Source organism: Benincasa hispida, chromosome 1, assembly GCF_009727055.1.
Source record: "Benincasa hispida cultivar B227 chromosome 1, ASM972705v1, whole genome shotgun sequence".
NCBI classification, from domain to species: Eukaryota; Viridiplantae; Streptophyta; class Magnoliopsida; order Cucurbitales; family Cucurbitaceae; genus Benincasa; species Benincasa hispida.
The window spans coordinates 43,945,692-43,966,371 of NC_052349.1; the positions used below are offsets into that span (position 1 = coordinate 43,945,692).

Here is a 20,680-nt window from a genome sequence, read left to right on the forward strand (position 1 = left end):
GTCGTTTAGGTGACGTATCTTTACCGATATTATATTACAGATGAATGCCCTTTTATGTTTCTTTATCAACATGTGGAGCAGTTGATGCTGGTTTGAGAAAAGACCCAACACCTTTACCAATAATTGTACGCTATCTCTAGGACTCAACTATTTTGTAGTTCATAGGTTTGGGGATAGGAGAATTCCAGAACAGATTAATTCCATGATAAACATATATTAGCTTATCATGTTCAATGAAATGACCAATCATCTGCCTGACTGCCTCATCATTAGAACTTTGCCTGTTTCTTTTTGCCTTTCTTTTTTGGCATCTTTCTTCCATTCAAACCATTGGTTTTTGTCTATTTCTTTGAAGTTATTTTATTTTCTATAGGAAGAATCATTGGACAAGACCCTTAAGTTTCTATCTGCGTAAACCATATTGTCATAGGGTTTCGCTCTCTTGTGTGGAATGAATGATATAAAGAGACAACCATCTTATGAAAATTAAGGTTTTTCTGTGAAGTAGCTTGCAGGAAGGTAATAATTATCACACAAGATAATATAGAAGCTAAGAACTTTGGCTGAGACATCCTTTCTTCTCGGTGTGTGTTGTGCAAACAAGACTTGTAAAGAGCAGGCAGTCATCTCCAGAATAGATGAGAAGTATCTCAGGTTTGTACCCAAAGATCTTAGAGAACAAAACAATATATTGAAAAGCCAAACCAACGACACAACATTTTCTCAACCTCACTTCTTTAAGGCCCTTACCCAAGTTGGTTCTTCAGCTTAGAGAAGCTTAAATAAGGAGGATATATTCCAAAAGAACCCAAGGTGGGTAGTTAGTTCCAAAGTGTATGCAGGGTTATATCTTTAAGTGGGGAAACTTTGGAATATATTTTTCTACACTGCCATTTTCCTGCCAGAAGTTGGTTATTTATGCTGAACAATTTTTAGACCTGCCAATTTCCTCCCTGTGGAATTGATGTGTGGTTGTTTTAAGTGCTTTCAGGTTGGTTATGACAAATGAAAATGCCATCGAATTGTGAGAACAGAGCTTTTCTATGGCTAAAAAGAAACCCAAGGAATTTTCAAGATAGAGTGAAGTTCTTAAGTTATTTTCATGATCTTACCTTTCATAAAAAAAAGGGTTCTTTTGTTTTCACGTTCTTCCAATTAACCTCGAGGAGGTGTTAGCTGAATGATTAGGTTCTCCTTTTTGATATTTCCCCCCTTGAAAAATATATATATTCATAGTTTCTTCATAAGAGGTTTCTCTCCTTTTAGTAAAGCTATAGTATTTGAAACTGGAAGTTTTGAAAGAGTTGATTTCCTAGTCCTTTGGGTGTAATTTTAAAATGGTTTATTTTTGTTTGGTTCAAAATTAATCCGGAATATGTATTCATCATTCAAAATTAGTTTTGATAGTATAAAAATTACTGTAAAACAAAATATTAAATTGATTTTGCAGTAATTTTAATTTGAAGGATTTTCTTTTTGAAATTAGGATTGAATGAGGTGTGAGGGGTGATAATATACAGTTCTGAGTCAAGGAAAAGATGCTTGCCTTGTGGATCACTGATGGGATTTTAATTCCTAGATGGATTTAGAAAGAGAGGGAAATTAAGGGGATGAAAAAGTAGTCAATAGGATTGGATTTGGATAAGATTATGATGACATTATTTGGGACAATTATTGACTTATTTGTTCGATTTTAAATGAATTTAGCGGCTCTGGTTGGTGGTTTAATCGGTTTGAGTTAAATGATTGGAAAGATTTCAAAAGAATTACCTCATTAGCCAAACAATTCCCTACCTAAATGGACTATGGATGACTATTCTAATACAGAACTTTCTTAACACAACTTTAATGTGGTAGCTTCTGAAATTTACCAACTCTTCTTTTGTTCAAAATGAATTAGTTCCTACCCAATATTTTTCAGAATGCAGCTTAGAGAACTTGAAGCACGGAGAGAGTATTAACATGTTTATTTCATATAACATGAAGTGAGTTTTTAATTGACAATTAACCATATGTTACAATTTTTTTAGTTTTCTAAAACTTGGATATTGATTATGCATATGTAAAAACAATCCTAAATCCTGTTGAAGGTGAATTCTTATCACTCCCTTAGAAGATGAGAGACATCTGTAACATCTAACTATTCCAAAGAAATACAGACAAGACTGATCTTCTACCTTTCTTTTAGGAAAGTTGATATTTTATTATCTTTTTAGTAGAACAATTACAAAGTGAGAGATTGAAGCTCCAATTTTCGGGAAGACTGTCATTTACCATTTACCAAATCTCACTTCTAGCTGATATTTTATTAATTAATTATTATTTAACAGTAAATCAATATAAAGTCCTTCACTCGACATATAATATTCCATGAATATTATAGGAGAGAATAAATACCTTTTTCATAGCTAACCTCAGCACAGATCAATTAATTTAGATATATATCGATAAATTCTCCCACCCTAAATGTTAAACAAAAAAACAAAAAGCCTTCTGTGTTGAGAAAATATTACTTATAAAAAAGGCATTTTACTATCTTACACTTCCACAAAAGACTCATCTAGCAAACCCATCAGAGCAAGACATTGAAGATGATTGTTCCACCCCAAAAAATCATAGCATCTCTATTTAGCCTTTAATATGAAGAGATCCATAATCATGTCTCATGATATGATATAAAGGAAACCCCTACATTTCTCATTCAAAGATTAGCATCTTGTGGTATCAGTAATATTAAAAAGAAATTCAATGATCTGAAAAATCAAATCAAATCAAACCCAAACCAACCAACTGAACTTCTTGCTGTTTTTGATCTTTGCTTCTCTCCTGCAGGGTGATTTCTTGTCCCTCTCTTCCTCTCATATTCTTTCATCTCAGTAAGCAAAGTGGCCAAAAAGGGAAAGAGAAAGTAGATCTATTACAAACTCAAACTATGATAATTTGTCTTTTGGAAGGTACAGTTGAGAACAAAACTTTCCGCTATGATAGTACTGTTTGACAAGAACTTTGAAAGTCTCCTCTGACGTCTATGCTTTCCATTTTTCTTCCTTCGCATTCAACAACTCCGCAAGCTATTTACAGAGTTTGTATTTTGAAGAGGGCTATATGTACAAACAAGCTTTCCGTACAAAACTGATAAATGAAGCCAACCCAATCAAATAAAATTAACATAGATTTACAAACCATCCAAAAATCTTTGAAACCACCTGCATGATAAATGATAACTCATAAACAGGAGAAACTAACCAGCAGAAAAGGCAGAACTCAGAAGAATGATTAGAGTGGTGTAATTTTAACTTTAGTTTATTTTGGTCATCGTGCTTTCAAAATGTCAATTTTAGTCCTTGTATTTTCAACTTTTGTTCATTTTAATCCTTGTACGGTTAAAAAGTGGCCAACCCTATTTTCAAAATTTTAATATAATTTTATATACAACAAAAATCCTTTGATACAAATTTCTAACCACATTTTACGAAACTTAGTAAATAAAGTATCATGCAAAAATTGTGATGGAAAGAAATGAGATAATAATGAAAATAAAGGGACCAAAATGATCACTTTTTAAAAGTACAGGATCGGAATAGATGTTTTGAAAGTACGTGGAGTAAAATGAACCAAAGTTAAAAATTTAAGACCAAAATAGACATTTTGAAAGTACAAAAACTAAAATGAACAAATACAAATAAAGGAATCAAAATAATATTTAAACATTTTTTTAGTTCAACAACACGTGAGAGTGGGAATACTAGAATCTTTGACTTCTTGATCGATGGCATATGTTTTAAGGTGTATTTGGTTTAACTTTAAAAACCAATCATTTCAGAAAAAAATCGAAGTATTTGCCAGCTACTTTTGAAATACTTTCAAAGTATATTTTAAACATACTTTATCAAAAGAATTTAAATAAAATTATTTTTTTTCAAAAACATTATATTCTCTAGTCAATCCAAACATATTCTTAACCAGTGAGTCATACTTAATTTATATTAAACTGAATCTACACTATCAATATCTAGAAAGAACCATTATTATTTGTTGGTAGTCAAACAATGATTATTGTCAGAAGGGCATTCAGAGATGTTGAAAAACTCACTCTTTTTGTGCAATTGAACAACTGGAGAGGTAAGAGCTCAACATGGAACTGTCAGAGCATCAATTGGAAGGAAAAAAATTAGGGCATCTTCAAAGCTTGTTTAAGTTGAGCAAATGCTGCTGGATGCATGCTACCAATGGCTGCATTAAAGGAATCTCCATGGAGCGCAGCACAAGTTTGAAGATTTCCACGTACAGAATCTTCTAGTGACAACTGATAGATAGGATCTGAAGCCTTGATCTTAACAGGACAACAAAAAATGCATAAGAAAAGACAACAAAAGAGCAACTACATATGTTTCATCTAATAATTTGACCACTAAAACTTAGAGGGTTATAACCTGTCGTCTACTGAGTTCCTTGCTTGGTATGGTTTCCACAGAATTGGTCGAGCTAGTATATTCATCACTAGCATAAAAATTATAAGAAGCGAACATTAGGAGTAGGAACTAGTACGCAAATATATTATTCAATAACAAAAAAAAGGCAAACCAAATCATCCGGTGAACACACCTGGACTCCTCTGTTTGGTCATCAACTCCACCCAAAATGACGGTGGTGCATACACTGGAACACAAAGTAATTAAACCATCAAAACCAAATGAAAGAAACCTCTACATTTATTCACATTGCAATCATGAATATAAGATTCAAAGTCAGATTATGTACCTCAAGATCTGATCAAGCTTATCAAGGACTTGGGGCAGTCTTAAAGTCAAAATTATGGAAAGTGCTAGGCCATACATTTTCTTTTGAATGGAGGATACATTGTCCACCTGTGACCAAATAAAAAACTTGAAAGGGTAATGCTGAGTCGTGATGCCAAACCTAAGGCATTCAAGAGGTGGGACCTGTCCCAACTCAACCTTTCCATCAGACCTTAGAATTTAGAACATGAATAGGCAGTAAAACGTATGCTTCAGTTTGAGCCTAATTCCTAAGTGTAACTTATCACACTCCCTGGCTCCTAATGATGCAACCAACCATCAAAGTAGTTTCAACCCTAAGAACTGTCAATGGAACTTTTATTCTGATTCAAAAAGTATCCATACAGGAGATTAACCCTCTAACTAACAACAAACTAAAACAATTACCAAACTAACACAAAGAAAGATATCCCGCTACTAACCTTGTCAAGCCACAAGTCAACCAAAGAAAGAAGAATATTTTCTTCAGTTTGGATTCCTTCTTTTTGGAGGAGCACTGTAAGGGATGGTTCAGTCATCAACTGGGCAAGATAGTTTGTATTCATCACCAGAACCCTTGCCAGGATGGCAGCTGAAGATGCTTTGACTGATGTCTTGGAAGGATCACATTCGTCTTTCCCACTTAAGCATATAACAATCAATTTCTAGCACCAATGGAAAAAAAGACACAAATTTAAAAGAGAACACAAGCATCTTGGAAAGCCTAAAATTACTACAAATGAAACAAAATGGAAGTTTCACAGAAAAGGTATTCAGCGTACTTGAAGAGTGCTGCCTATCATTGGAGGCACGACAATAGGAAAACACTGCAAAATAACAACAGTAAAATTTCAGAACTGTATAGATCAATAAGGGCTCTAAATCTTTGTACTGTAGAGAACAATTCAACATTTGAAAAAATTGATGATAATTTATTATCATATAGCCTTGCAAATACCTAATAAATGATTCTAACAGAATAAACAAATCATCCTTTGGAAAATAAATAAATAAATGAATTACCAAGTGAAAACATGAGGAACATCCTTCGAGCACAACTGAAAATATAATCATCTAACATAACACAGTGAAAACTATTCCTATTCAAGGGATACTATTTCAAAATTATTTCAATAGCACCTTTCTTTCCTCATGGAAGGTCCAAGAGTCATATGAGTCTGGAGAATTGACGGAGTCTGTCGTCACAGATGTGTGTAACATTTTTAGCTCACATCTGTTCCATGTGGCCTCTATATGATAGCACTGTTCAAAAAATTGGTAGTGTAGAAAAAGAGGGCTCCTTGATTTTTTTTATGTGCGGAAAAATAAATCTGATATTGGAACTCTAACATTATTTAGGGAGGTGGAAAGTCCTAGAGCTGATTGCCCAAGAAATGAGGAAAGATAATTCTGCCAAGACAGATAGTTAATGTGGCGGAAGGTGGAAAATTTTCAAGCAAATATAGAGATCCCCCTTGTCTTGTTGATTTTAGTTGCCTCCTAGAAACTGTCTTAGTTAATTCAAGAAGAAAGGATAAGAAAGGTTAAAGTTCACCAACTTCTACATAATCAAGGCCATTGAAGAATGTGAGAATCTTATAGTTCTATAATATATATATATATATGTTTTACATTCTCAGTTTCTTTTGACCTTCCAAACCAGAGAATCTTTGATATTCCAACGTTTCTTCTATTATGATTTGTTGGAAAATATTTTTGTAGTCTCCATAGGATTATAGGTTAGAAAGGGCTTCCTATCCTTCATAGCCCCCCTTTTATTTTCTCATTGGCAAATATATCACTAATCTTAATAAAAGGAAGCAACTTCTTAGAACAACAGTTTGTGTAGAAAATACTTAGCCAGGGTTAGAAAGAACCCCCTCCCAAAAACTAACCAATGGGCGCCTTCTAATATAGTCGCTTATAATGAGATGGCTGAAATTACAGAAGTTGGGTAGAAAATACAAAACAAACCAAACAAATTTCTTAAAGAGTTAGAACCTTGAGGATAAAAATCGGAAAAGAAAATTTTTTACAATTCAGTACCTGTAAAAGAAAGTAAGCATAATTCAAATTTAAAAAACCTCCCTAAATTTTGATGAACATAGGTTAAATATTTCAAAGAGAATTGCTATGTCTGAGATGTCTGGTAAAAGTTGAAGCTTCGAAGTGAATGACAATATCAAAATAAACTTCCACTAACTTGTCCATAGCTCAAGTGGTTAAGGCATATGCCTTTGACCAAGAGGCCAAATGTCCAAATCTTTCCACACAATATTCAACTTAACTAAAAAAAGTCTCCTCTTTCGTTGTCTAAATAAACCATCGGAATAATCAAAATTTTGTTAATATTGGTACTATTTCTTATCTTAAAAAATAAACATGCAAACTCATACCTGCACCAGAAGGTCAATAATTGGAAGAGTTGAAAGCAGTCCTTTATCATTGACATTGCCAACAATCGAATCAAGAATTCTGGCGATGCTAGTAGCATGCATGCTTAGAAATTCATTCCCCCCCAAAAGGATGTAAGTCTCAATTATGTTGATGGTAACCTGGTTTAAGACAATTTAAAATGATTAAGAAGAAAACGGTATACGGAACTAGTAGTTAGCACAAGGTAACAAACTGCAAACTTTCTTAACGGTCACTACCAATCAGTTAAAATTACTTTTATTCTAGCTCGCTCTCTCTCTCTCTCTCTCTCTTTGAAAGGAAACGAGCTCTTCATTGATTAAATGAAAATGCCAATATTAGTACAAGAGCAATGGATCAAGAGGTGCACCAAAGCATCTCAACTAGCTTCATGCTCTTTAGGAGCCTAATGTCCAACCCTTAAAAGTGACCTCAAGGTGAAAATGAGAACATTGCTATTCATTTATCTAGCAATCCCTTTCGCTTAAACAAATTCTTACAGACACTATCAATTTAACATGACCCCTGTGCAAGGATGACATGTACCAATCGAGAAATGGTCAAAATACAGTCACTATCATTTATTTATTATTATTATTATTATTTTCTTTTTAAAGGAAAATACTTTTCATTGATATAATGAAAGAGGCTAATGCTTAAAATACAAAATCACATGAAACCAGAAACAATAAGTACAAGATAATTAAACGCCTAGATTGAGAAAATAAAAACGTTTCAATTCAGATAAATATCTTGAATAGAAAAATTAGCAAATAATTTAGAAAGAGAACACCCGGACAAGACATTGATTCTTGCAACTTCAAACCAATCGAATTATGGAAGAGATTTATCATGGAAGACCCTCTGATTTCTTTCGAATCAAATTTCGGCTAGTAGAGCTATCAATTAGTTAAAAATACTGTCTAGCTCTTCTCAGGAGCTTGTGTCCAACTACTCAAAAGTCGCCTCATGTAGAAAATGAGAACATTGCTACTCATCTACCTTGTCATCCCTCAATTGAACAAATTCTGTACTGGATTGGCACCCACTGGCCATTCCAAGACCCAAAATGTCCCGAGGATAGGATCTACTTTGGTACATGGGACACAAAGGGTTGGAGTGCTGAAAGTGTCCGATGACTTCAGTAAATGAGTAAAACCAACAATTACTAACCATACATGGGAGGGGAGCATAGTACATTCGAACAAATTTCTTCTTAATTAAGAAGCTATTTCATTGAAAGAAATGAAACGTATCTAAAGCCTGCAAAAGCCATATCCTATTGAATTTAATAGAAGAAATAGAATATTACTATCCAACATAAATCTAAGCCATCAAAGAAAAAGCCTAACCTCCAAGTGATCAAAACTTCTCTCCATGATATCCACAAGTCGAGGAAAGTATGCTAGCAGAGAAGGAACCAATGAAGGAGCATGAGACACTGTAGCTTCCCACAACTGTACATAGTTTTCTTTTTAGCGGTGATAGAAGATCACAGAAATGTAAAAACAAATTAAAGAGAATTCTGTCGATGTGATAGACTAGTACCAGCAGGCTATCTTCTAGAAGATTGAGTTCATCTGGATGATTTATGTCAATGCTCCTATCCAAAATGGGCATTAACATGTTGTAGCAAACGGGTGATTGATAACCAAGTGCGACCACAAGATTCCGCAGAGCAATAAGAAGCTGAATCTGTAGGAGGCTTTCACCAGAAGATTCCTCCCAAACCTGGTTAGATGGACAGTAGGGGCAATCGACAAGAGACTAATTTAGACATACCGAAACAATCTGAAACTGTGAAGCTTGAATGAGGAAAGGGCATATCAAGATCAACTAAAGTCAATTTAACGACAACACACATCACTAATTTACATTTATGCGAAGAAAACCGTAGCTTTCATGAGATTACAAGACCAACAATGCATGGCTATGTGGTACAAGACCAAAACTAGTGACATGACTCAAGTGCAGAAAGGAGCCCATCATTCAAAATATAGCACGAAGACACGACTAACTGAAAAAAAATTATTTTACAGCTCTATTGATTATCTTGAACATCATTTTTAGTACACTTACCAATTTGGTTTACATATATATACACATGAATATATGTGTGCATGTGTGTGTGTGTGTATACACATATATATATTTATTTATTTATAATCCTTACCTAGTTTTCCCTGTTACATGGAAATTATTGGTACTTTTCAGTTCAACATGCAGATATGGAGGCAATTTCATCTTTTTAAATACTAGATACTTCAAAAAGTATATTTATACCTTACCTTCTGAAAAAATGATACCAACATATTCGAATATGGAATCACTTCACTGACACGGCCAATCAGAACTGATATTAAATTTAGAACTTGAACCTGAGGAAAGAGATGTATAATACAGAAGCGGTCAAACAAAAAGATACATTCAAAAATAGGAAATGACATCTGAATTATGCATAATCAGCACCTTTTATTTTAATTTTTTCGACCTCTTTTAAAGCAGAAGAAAGGACCAAAAAGGCAGACTCCAGTTACAAAAAATAAGAAGGGACTTCTACATATGAAAAATTAAATAATTGAATTCCTTCTTTGCATTCTTCGTAAAAATAAAAATAAAAAGAAGGAAAAAGAGAGAAAAGTCCATTCCTTTCAAGTCTATATAGGTCAAAAGACTCCTAAAGTAAAGGGCACAAGTATGTAATATCTCAGGTTCCAATACAATAATTAATGAAATGTGATAAGGCAAATCCTTCATAACTTTTTTTAGAGAAACACCCAACACAATAATTACGTCATGTACCAAACAGTGTCATTTATCACTGATAATGCACTTTTCAATCTTATCCAAAAAAAAAAAAAGAAGAAAAGAAGAAGAAGAAGAAGAAAAGATAATGCTTTTTTTTAATGGGATTTTTCAAAAAGCGACGGTTATAATGAACCAGCATATTTTTTATAAGGATGCATCAAAGCAAAAGCAACTAAAACAGGGCCAAAGTTTATAAAGAAAAGATAATGCTTTTTTAATGGGGCCAAAGTTCAAATCAGCAACAAAACTCCTTTGGACTAATGCTGTTAAGGCTTTGTGTACAGAATTATGATTGGAAAGAAATCAAAGGGTTTTCCACGACAAAGAGACTCCTTGGTTTGCTCGTTTCAAGACATCTAAACTGAATGCTTCCCCATGGTGTTCTCTATCCAAGGCCTTTGCAGATTATTCAATTCAAGATATATGTCTTAATTGGCGAGCCTTCATAAACCCGGACCTCTAAGTTGTCGCCCCCTGCTTATACGCCATTCTTCCACCATGCAGATTTGTTTGGTTTAGCGTTGGTCTTTGAGTTTCTTGTTCTCATTTGGATGTTTGTATTAAATTCCTTTGTTGGTTTTGCTGATTGTATCACTTTGTATTAGATGGGCCCTTAGCATTTGAGCCATGTTTTGATTTCCAGTTGAATTTTTGCTTCTGTTGTTCTCATGGAAAGTGATGAGGGTGCTATGGGGTGTCAACTTAGTTGAGATGTCCGGCTGCACTTCCTAATCCTAAAGTTTTTCTTTGCTAGTATCTTGTTGTACTTTGAGTATTAGTCTCATTTAATTAACTTAATGAAGAGGCTGGTTTCTTGTTTAAAAATAAAAATAAAAAACAACTAAAACTCTACCGTAAGTCCAAACAATAAACATTAAAAATGAAAAGCTAATAAAAAAAATGGAACATGTTAAAAGTGAACTTCAAATGCGAGGGTCTGAAACTGAACATATTTATAAAGTGCAGACCACTACCTTTGAATCAAACTCCTGAACTTCCTCTACCAATTTAATGCATGATTCCCAACACATGGGTAGAAGGTCAGTAAATTTTTCTTCTGAAAAGTTTGCATCTTCAACATGTAAACACAAGGACCGACAAGCTGCCAGCTAAGACAAGGAATGTATGTTTAACTTCATTGTTAGTAACAGAAGGATTGTGTCAAAATTAAAGAGAGAACAAGCAAGAAAAAAAGAGAAAATAAACAAGAAAAGTAATGTTACATAAATATGATAGTTTGAATTATACCTGAACAGACAAATCTTTATCCTGAAGCAGCCGGATCAAAGCACAATATACTTGTCGTTTTGTATCATCCTTAATCTATTATGAAGTAACAATGGTCAATTTCCGTCATCAATTAAAAATTGGAATATACTAGTATTGCAGAAAAAGCAAAATTATCTTGACAAACTGATAACCAAAGCCTTTGAAAGAGCTCATGCAGATAACATAACGGTTATATTGCTAAAGTTCCAAAAACTGAACATTTCAGTATTTTATCAAAATTTCTGTACCCTTTTTTCTTTTTGTGATATGTGAAATTTCTGAATAAACTACAATTTTGTATATTCTGCTTAACAACAAAGAGAATACATACAACGTTTTACATACTATCCTAAAAAAGAACGGGGGAAGGATATGGAGGAAAAAAGGTGGCAGACACATCTCGCTAGAGAGATCATCATGAATCAAGAGACAACATTCGAGCATCAAGTCTATAACCTATAATGCAACATGGAGATCTATCCATGTGGCAACGATCCAACTACCCCTTAGTCTTCAATGTAATTTTGTAAATCTCTATACTTTAACTTTGTTAATTTCTCACCCCTATGGGTAATAGGAGAAATAGAAAGAGTGATAGGGGACCCCTTGTCTAATTTTCCTAGAAGCAAAGATCCGTCATCTTGGTCTTCCATTGATAAAACTCAAATATAGCGGTTCTTAACACAACCTATTATCCAAGTAATATGTAATCCATCTAGAAGCAATATCCGTCATATTGGTCTTCTCAAGAAATATCCAATCGACACGGTCGAACGCTTTTTCCAAATCAAGTTTGAGAATCCAACCTTTTTTCTTCTAAGAATGATAATCTTTAACTACTTCATTTGCAATGAGAACCAGATCCATAATTTGTCTACACCCAATGAAGACAAATTGAGTTGGAGCAATAATGCTTGGCATCACCTTCTTTAATCTCTCAGCTAGAATTTTTGCAATAATCTCGTAGACAGAAGTAGTTAGGCTAACCCACCTGAAGTATTTAACAAAAACCACATCCTCCTTCTTTTGAATCAAAAGAATGAAGTTCTCCTTACCACAACATTTAACTGACCACTACCAATAAAATCCTCAAAAAGTTCAGAAAATTTTCTCGAGACAAATTCCAAAATTTGAGGAAAAATTCCACAGAAAAACCAACATGTTCCGAAGCTTTGTTATCACCAAAACCGGTGAAAGGAGTTAGAATTTTCATCACCCAACCGAATCTAGTTTAACTTACTTTTCTGAATTAGGTTTCTTTCATCCATACGACAGATATTCATCAATTCTGCTTTTGATGCTATTCTATTGTCCAATTCAAGAGTGGATAAACCAAGTCTCAGCTTTAGCATCACTTTTGGCAATCTCCTCTAGAAGACTTGTTTCCTTTTCTTCAAACTCAACATGCTAGGTTTTCAAAGCAACCTTTAAATTTCTCAATTTGAACTTATAACAAAACCAGCCCAACCTTGGAAGCTTCCCCCAATAAGAGCCCTTTTGATAACATTGCCACACTCTTTATTTAACAACCATCTATTGCAAAAATGAAAAGGAGAAGGCCCTCAATAAACTGTTCCAGCTTCAATAATAAGGGAAAATGATCTGAAAAAGTGTAACTTGTCTTGCCACTCTAGTATTTTGCCAACATGAGTTTGTTGCAAGTCCTTAATTCCTGATTCCTAACCCCAACAAGCTAGCACATTCTGTGTCATTCCCATTTTTCCAACAAGCTAGCACATTTAAGTAAAATCCATCTACTTGTGGAGTGTTCAACCTTGAGCAAGAAATTTAACTAATAACATGAAAGAACAGTCTTTGATTGTCCCACTGTTAGAGGATTTGGACAGAATTTTATACAGCCTTCAACTGGACTGTTGCTTCCCTAATTATACACACAGTTGCCTTCACTTATTGATTTGTTGGACACCTTTTAAAGCTGACAAAGATCATATCTGTGGCTTAGCATTATTTGTACTGTTTTGTTGAAGATATGGGATGAAAGGAATGATAGAATCTTCTGAGATAAGAACATGACGACAAAGAACATAAATAGACACTACATTCATAATGCATTTTTTTTGGTGCAAAGATACACCAGCTATATATAGTCATAATTTTCTTTCCTTATTGCAAATTGGAAACACCTTTTGTACACCCTCTGATTGGGTTCCTTTTGTATACCAATTGATTGAGCTTCTCATGTACCTTTAGATATCCTTGGATATTTCTTTTGATCAGTGGAAATTGTTTCTTATCCAAAGACAGAGAAAAAAAATGAAAAAAAAAAAAAAAAAAAAGAAAGAACACAATATTATAGGAAAAACTTTAATATCAGTAGCACATTATAACAACAGGCATGCAACTTCGTGACCATTATAACACACACTGCGACTGGTTAAGAATCCCTCATACAAAATATATGAACGTATACATTAAGACAGTACCTCAGAAACCCATTGTCCCAATATTAGTGCAACTTTCCGACGGATTATACGCATGTTTGGATGATCATTGGAGATCTCGAGGGATAAAGCACCATTAAACCTAGGAATGAATATATAGGAGATAATATAATAAACTTTTCCATTATAGTGAAAATAGCGTAGAGGGATTGTAATCCTCTTTTATGATGCCCCTGATAATAGAGATCAGTAAATAAGTTGCACAATAGAAAGCAATTAGCGAACTGAACGGTCAAAAGAATAGAACAAAAAGAGATAAATAAATATAAAAGCATTATACAAAACAGAAAAAGCTTATACCAGTCTTTGAAGCTCAGGTAATTAGAAAGCTCATAATAAACATATGCAGCAGCACCATAAGCAGCATCTTTGAGAAGCAATGCCGGAGATATTTCAGTCACTAAACTTGAGCAACCATTCATTGCCTCTTGAAGGATAGAAACCACAACAGGACCAAGCAGCTATATGAAACATCAAGATCATATAACCACATATTTCACTTAGAAATAAATGAATACTACAAACAATTGAAGTATATATATGGCAAAAGTAAAAACAAATCTTGCATACCTGACTATGGTTTTCAAACAATACAATATATAAAGCTTCAGCACATGGTCGTAGTTTCTCTGTCCACAAAACCATATCCTGCTCATGATGAAAAGATTCGGGGTTTTGGTACCACTCCTCCAAGTCACTTGCTGTTAAAACAAAATACCTGCCAAAGTAAAAGAACGAGACTTACTTTCTTTACAAGTTGATAAGAACATAACCTTTTTTTTAGACGGAAACAAGCCTCTTCATTGAAATAATGAAATGAGACTAATGCTCAGAGTACAAGAGAGCCAAAGAGAAAAAAGGAACCTAAGGACAGGTATTTTACAAGTTGATAAAACATAATACCATATTAAGAAATAACAGTAAAAATAAAAAATAAAAAATAAAAAACAGTTCCTCTCAAATCAATGGCAGAATTATGCAAAGTTAAAAGTAAGGAAAGGCAGAAGCAAGAGAAATAACGAAACAACGTGGAGTCAAAGATTTTATTTTCAGAATAATACATCAAATGTGGGGATTGAAATTCTGGATTGACATTTGAACTATTGAACTCGAGGGTGTTTTGAAGCTACCGGTTGTCACTCTGGTGGATTCACCAGTATCTCTTCTAAAACCTTAAATATGATGGATCGTAGCTCAGCAACTATGGAAGTTAAAGGGATTTTTTGTGGATTTATTTCAGCAATAATTGAAATTAAGGATAGAAAGGTTGGGAGTGTGCCTTTTCTTTTTTTTTTTTTTTTTTTTTTTTTTTTTTCTTTTTTTTTTTTTTGAAACAAGGACACGACACTTACATTAAGGAAATGACAAAGAGACTAATGCTCAAAGTTACAAATACCAAATACAAAAAAACATCAAACACAAAATAAACACAAAATAAAACAGAATATCTTAATTTCAAAGCAATGACAAGACTAATAAGGAAATATAAAGCATCCCAGCTGCAATAGATTCCTTGAATGGAGTAACCAGCAAACTTCACCACAGAGGATGTCAAACAAGCCGATTCAAATCTGACAAGACTAAAACAAAAAGAGTTCTGAAAAATGCATTGATTCCTCTTGAACCATAAATCTGATAAAAGAGCTTTTATAACATTGATCCATAAACAAAAGGCCTTTGAACTCATCCTTGGTCCTAACAGCAACTGAGTAATTATCTCTCAAGCTATTAGAGAAAACCCACTGAATTTAAATATCTCAATGAGAGCAAACCAAACAGAGTAGGAACACACAAATAATAGATGAACGAGAGATTCTCCTACCCTTAAGCAAAGAGGACAAACTAAAGGCATAACTCATAAAACATGATTGGGAAACTTTTTTCTGCAAAACATCCGATGAATTGAGGCTTCCATTCAGCATAATCCAGATCAAAATGTTAACCTTTCTGGGCTTTTTGATTTCCAGATTGCTGCACAAAGAGATTTATCCATAGGAGAAGAGGAAGTCAAATTCTTATAACATGATTCAACTGTAAAAAGCCCCGAGACTCCAAAGACCAGTTTTGATCATCTTCCCATGAAGTGATGGAAGCCAAAGAGGCATGATAATAAGTTCTGAAAATCACTAATTTCCTCATCTTTTAGAGCTCATCGAAAAATAATATTCCAAGAAGTAAAGCCATCCCAATGAGAGAATACCGACCCATCTTGATTAGAAGTGATGGAAAATAAACGTGGAAATCTATTTTTAAAGCTGCTTTCTTGGTTCCATGAATCTAAACAGAAACTTGTGCACAATCCATTTCCAAGTTTGCAATGAATTAAAGGTTCCATTCCCTTCCAAATCTTAGAAATACTCATCAATGGACTACATAAGCTCAAATTGGTTTTTCCTGCCGTGTGCTGAAATCGCTTGATCCATGTATAATGATTATGACTTTCCGTCAAAAGGAATCTGGTTCTTAGAAATCTCCATCCCCACTTGGCTTGGCTACAAGGGCCAGATTTCTATTCTTGATTTACACCAAGGCCAAGACCACCATGAGATTTTGCTTTGGAAACTAAATTCCATCTTACCAGATTGATTAATATTGCATTCAACCTTTCCTTCCCAAATGAAATTTTGTAGTATACGATCAAGCTCCAAGCTAACTGAGCCCAGCATAAGGAAAATGAACATATAGTATAGAGGAATGCTGGACAAAACTGAGTTACGTAACGTCATCCTTCCTTCCCTGGAAAGTGTAAATCTTTTACATCTATCAACTTTTTTATGAATTTTATCTAACACCTGCTGCCAACAAGAATGCCTTTTTGGAAATCTGCCAAGCGGCATTCCAAGATATAGAAAAGGCAGCGTATCCATTTTGCAACTTCTTTTTTACTTGAAACAGAAATAAGACTTTCATTGAAATAATGAAATGAGTCTAATGCTCAGAGTACAACGTGCGGGAACAAAATATAGAACTAACAAGAAGCTAAAACTTGCTAGTACAAAAAGAGTAACATAAGACTAATCCAAGATTTAACTAATAGAAGAAGTGGATATAAATGCATTCCAATCTAAACATGTCTTGAATTGAGTAAACTGCAAAAGGTTTGGAAAAGGAGCACCATAAAAATCTTTGACTCGAGCATAATGATCAAGTCAGGAAATGGCTTGTCATGAAAAATGCGTTGATTCCTCTCAAACCATGATTCGAAAAGAATGGCTTTAAACGGCATTAACCCACAAAATTTGAGATTGAGCTTTTAAGGAAGGGCCCACTTGAGCTGAATCACGTTGGACTTGAAGTCATCACTCAATACCCATCGAGGATTAAACAATGAACAAAGCTTCCTCCAAAACTCTATAGAATAACAACCAAAGAAAAGATGCCAAGAGGCTCCATTATCTGTCAAACAGAGAGGACATACTGAAGGCAAAAGCGAGTGACTTGGGAGCTTCCTTTGAAGAGTCTTTGAACAATTAAGCGCTCCAAAAATCAAATCATAACACAAATGGTGATGTTAACTCTCCTTGGACAACTTAATTTCCACAGAGCTTCATACAACTTGTTATCCATGGGAAGAGATGCAACCAAATTCTTAAACAAAGAGTTTTGTTGAAACTAAGGGACTTAGGTGATCGTTTATAGTCCTGGGGTATAATAGTAATTTATTTTACCCTAGTTTTCTTTCTTTTTTTGTATTAAGGCTTGTTGGAGCCTATAAATAAGAACCCTCGTGTATCTTTCATATTATGTTAAAAATAATAAAAATGAGACTCTCTATCGTGGTTTTTTCTCTCTGTTCTAGAGTTTTTCACGTAAACCTTGTGTCTTCCATTTCTATCTTTTAACATGGTACTAGAGCATGGTGACGAAACTCTGGCCGTCGTTGACGAAAACCAACTGGCGCAGGATAACATTAGGTCTTCACCACCCCTACTTCCGCCACCATCGTCGATGCAACCTCCGACCGCAGCCGCCACTGCTGTCCAAGTCGCCGTTGATCGGTATCTTCAATCCCTGCACATATGTCCGCTGCAACATCTGATTGGAAACCCTAGTGCGGCCACTTTCTTCCCCAATGCCACCACTGTTGATTTTGGTCTAGCCGTCGGTGTTGTTGAGTCTTTCGCCCACCACAGATGCAAGTCACCAGCCGCATATGATGTGCCGACTACGAGCTACGGTCCAACTCCTTAACAGCCACCAACCGCATACCTTCCTCCACCGAGATTTCTCTCCTGCGCCGCCGAGCTATATCTCCGGCAATGGTTCAACAACAATTGACGAATCTTCGAGTGAGTTTTCAACAACAAATCACTGCTCTTAAGGCAGCCCTAGGCACTTCCACAAACTTAAATTCAAGTATATTGGATTTAGACGTTCCTTCCGATAACCTCTTTCCCTGCTTTAACTACTACAAGCTATTTGTCTAGATCTTTGGGAAATTCCACAAGCTTAATTGCAGGAGAAATGTTAAATAGCCAGAACTATTTCTCCTGGTCTCAGTTTATTAAAATAGCTCTAATCACAGGTTTGGGTATCTAATTGGTGAGATACCTAGGCCTAGACTAGGGGACCCTTAAGAGCGCATTTGGAAAGGAGAAGACTCCTTGCTACAATCACTACTAATTAATAGTATGAAGCCTCAAATGGGGAAACCATTGTTGTATGCTGCAACTGCTCGAAATATCTGGGATGCAGTTCAGAAATTATATTCTAAGAAGTAAAATGCGTCTCGTCTTTACACTCTCCGTAAACAAGTTTACGAGTACAAACAGGGGACGATGGATGTCACTTCGTACTTTAATAAACTGTCCCTAATCTAGCAGGAGATGGACTTGTGTTGTGAATTATCTAGGATTGTCCTTGTGGAGGTGTCCAGTATTCCAAAATGGAGGAAGTAAATTGTGTATATGATTTCCTAGCTAGTTTGAACTCCAAATTCGATGCAGTGCGAGGCCGTATAATGGGACAGACCTATACTCTCTCTTATGGAAGTGTGTTCTGAGGTTCGCCTTGAGGAAGACGGATCCTGTGCTATGAACACCACAACTGTGTCTACTACTAATTCAGCTACTTTTAGTGTGAAATTATCTAGTAATGATGGTGACAAGAAAAATGAAAAATAGACTCCTGTGTGTGAACATTGCAAGAAACACTTGCATACAAAGGAACAGTACTGGAAATTACATGGTGGCCACCGAATGGCAGACGACACCCTCCGAATGACAAGTCCAATCCTAGTCGGGCTCTTGTGAGTAAATCTGCAAGTACTTCTCAGCCACAACCTTAGATAAATTGTCAAAATGACTACTATCTCTTCCCTTGGGACAATAGCTCAACCAGGTACATCACAATCCTCAAGTCTCCTAAGTATAAATGACAATAAACCATAGATACTTGATTCAGGGGATACAGATCATTTAACTGGATCGTCTAATAATTTTTTATCGTATCTTCTATGTGCTGGTAATGAAAAGATCAGAATTACAGATGGGTCTTTTTCTCCTATTGCGGGCAAGGGTCATATTTCTCCCTTCCATGGTTTAACTTTACTGAATGTATTGCATGTACCTAAAATATCTTACAATCTCTTATCTATTAGTAAGATAATCAGAGATCTCAATTGTCAAGTTGCCTTCTCACCGGATAATGTTTTCTTTCAGGACTTGAGCTCAAGGAGGACGATTGGCACATCCCGACACAGTAAGGAACTCTACTTCCTTGATGGTGTTGCTTCTTTTAGGAACAACTATAGGACTAGTTTGTTATCTTCTTATTTTTCAATTTTAGAAAAAGATTGTATGTTGTGACATTTTCGTCTTGGTCATCCAATATGAAATTTTTATTTCCTCGTTTATTCAATAAATCTGATGTCTCTTCTTTTAACTTGTGATGAGTGCATTCGTGCAAAACAACATAGACCTTTCCTTCTCAACCCTTACTCTTATTCATAGTGATGTCTGGGGTCTCTCTAGTGTTACCACTTCTTCAAGAAAGCGGTGGTTTGTGACCTTTATCGATGATCATACCCGTCTTACGTGGGTCTTTCTACTCACTAACAAATCAGAGGTTTCATCGATATTTCAACAATTTTACACTACTATTGAGGCTCAATTCAATACCAAAATTGTTATTCTTCGAAGTGACAATGGTCGTGAATTTTTGTCTTCTAAAGGCATTGTTTACCAAAGTTCGTGTTCCTATACCCCTCAACAGAATGGGGTGGTTGAAAGGAAAAATCGTCATTTTCTCGAGGTTGCCCGGTCTCACATGCTGTCTACTTCTCTTCCATCTTATTTGTGGGGAAACTGCATCTCACCTTATTAATCGAATGCCTTCCTAGGTCTTCCAACTCCAAACTTCTCTCGAATGCCTCAAGGAATTGTACCCGACCACAGCTTATTCATGATGTTCCTCTCCAGGTTTTTGAATGCTCTGTCTTTTTCCATAGTCATGGCCCTAACCAAACTAAGTTTACCCCTTATGCTCAGAAGTGTCTTCCTTGGGTATCCCCTTCACCAGCGAGGTTATAAATGTTTTCATCCTTCATCCTAAAAGTACTTCATCTCCATGGATGACACATTTCTTGAGGATAAACCCTTCTTCCCTGTTAGTCATCTTCAAGAGGAGAGTACTAGTGAAGAGACTAACTGGTCAACATCCTCAATCCCTATTGATCTTCCTAAACCTATCTTGAGTTCCCATGACACTGTTCTACCTACTAAACAAGTCTCTTGGCTAACATACTACACGAAGAATCTCATAAAGGAAATAGTGTCCCCTACTATTCAGCCGGCTCTTGTCCATGAATCTGAACCAACACAAGCTCAAGGTACTACTGAATGTGTCCCTAACAATAACATCTTATGTTTTGAGGATGATATTGTTGATGTAACTGAGAACTAGAAAATATCAGGATAGCTGACAGTGATGAGACTACAACAAGAACAC

General features: G+C 35.1%; 1 protein-coding gene across 1 annotated transcript in view; it reads right to left on the minus strand.

The window, feature by feature from the left end:
• Positions 1-2,598: 2,598 nt before the first annotated feature.
• LOC120074743 (importin-11) overlaps positions 2,599-20,680 on the minus strand; it is a 37,995-nt gene continuing 19,913 nt past the window's right edge. The window contains exons 8-23 of the mRNA XM_039027971.1: positions 14,303-14,450; positions 14,033-14,193; positions 13,715-13,814; positions 11,250-11,324; positions 10,976-11,110; positions 9,482-9,571; positions 8,742-8,924; positions 8,546-8,650; positions 7,175-7,333; positions 5,561-5,605; positions 5,222-5,443; positions 4,762-4,868; positions 4,606-4,659; positions 4,434-4,500; positions 4,094-4,333; positions 2,599-3,206 (exon numbers count right to left, since the gene is read on the minus strand). Coding sequence (XP_038883899.1) covers positions 4,172-4,333; positions 4,434-4,500; positions 4,606-4,659; positions 4,762-4,868; positions 5,222-5,443; positions 5,561-5,605; positions 7,175-7,333; positions 8,546-8,650; positions 8,742-8,924; positions 9,482-9,571; positions 10,976-11,110; positions 11,250-11,324; positions 13,715-13,814; positions 14,033-14,193; positions 14,303-14,450 — 1,813 coding nt within the window. The 3' untranslated portion in view covers positions 2,599-3,206; positions 4,094-4,171. The remainder of the gene's footprint in view (positions 3,207-4,093; positions 4,334-4,433; positions 4,501-4,605; positions 4,660-4,761; positions 4,869-5,221; positions 5,444-5,560; positions 5,606-7,174; positions 7,334-8,545; positions 8,651-8,741; positions 8,925-9,481; positions 9,572-10,975; positions 11,111-11,249; positions 11,325-13,714; positions 13,815-14,032; positions 14,194-14,302; positions 14,451-20,680) is intronic.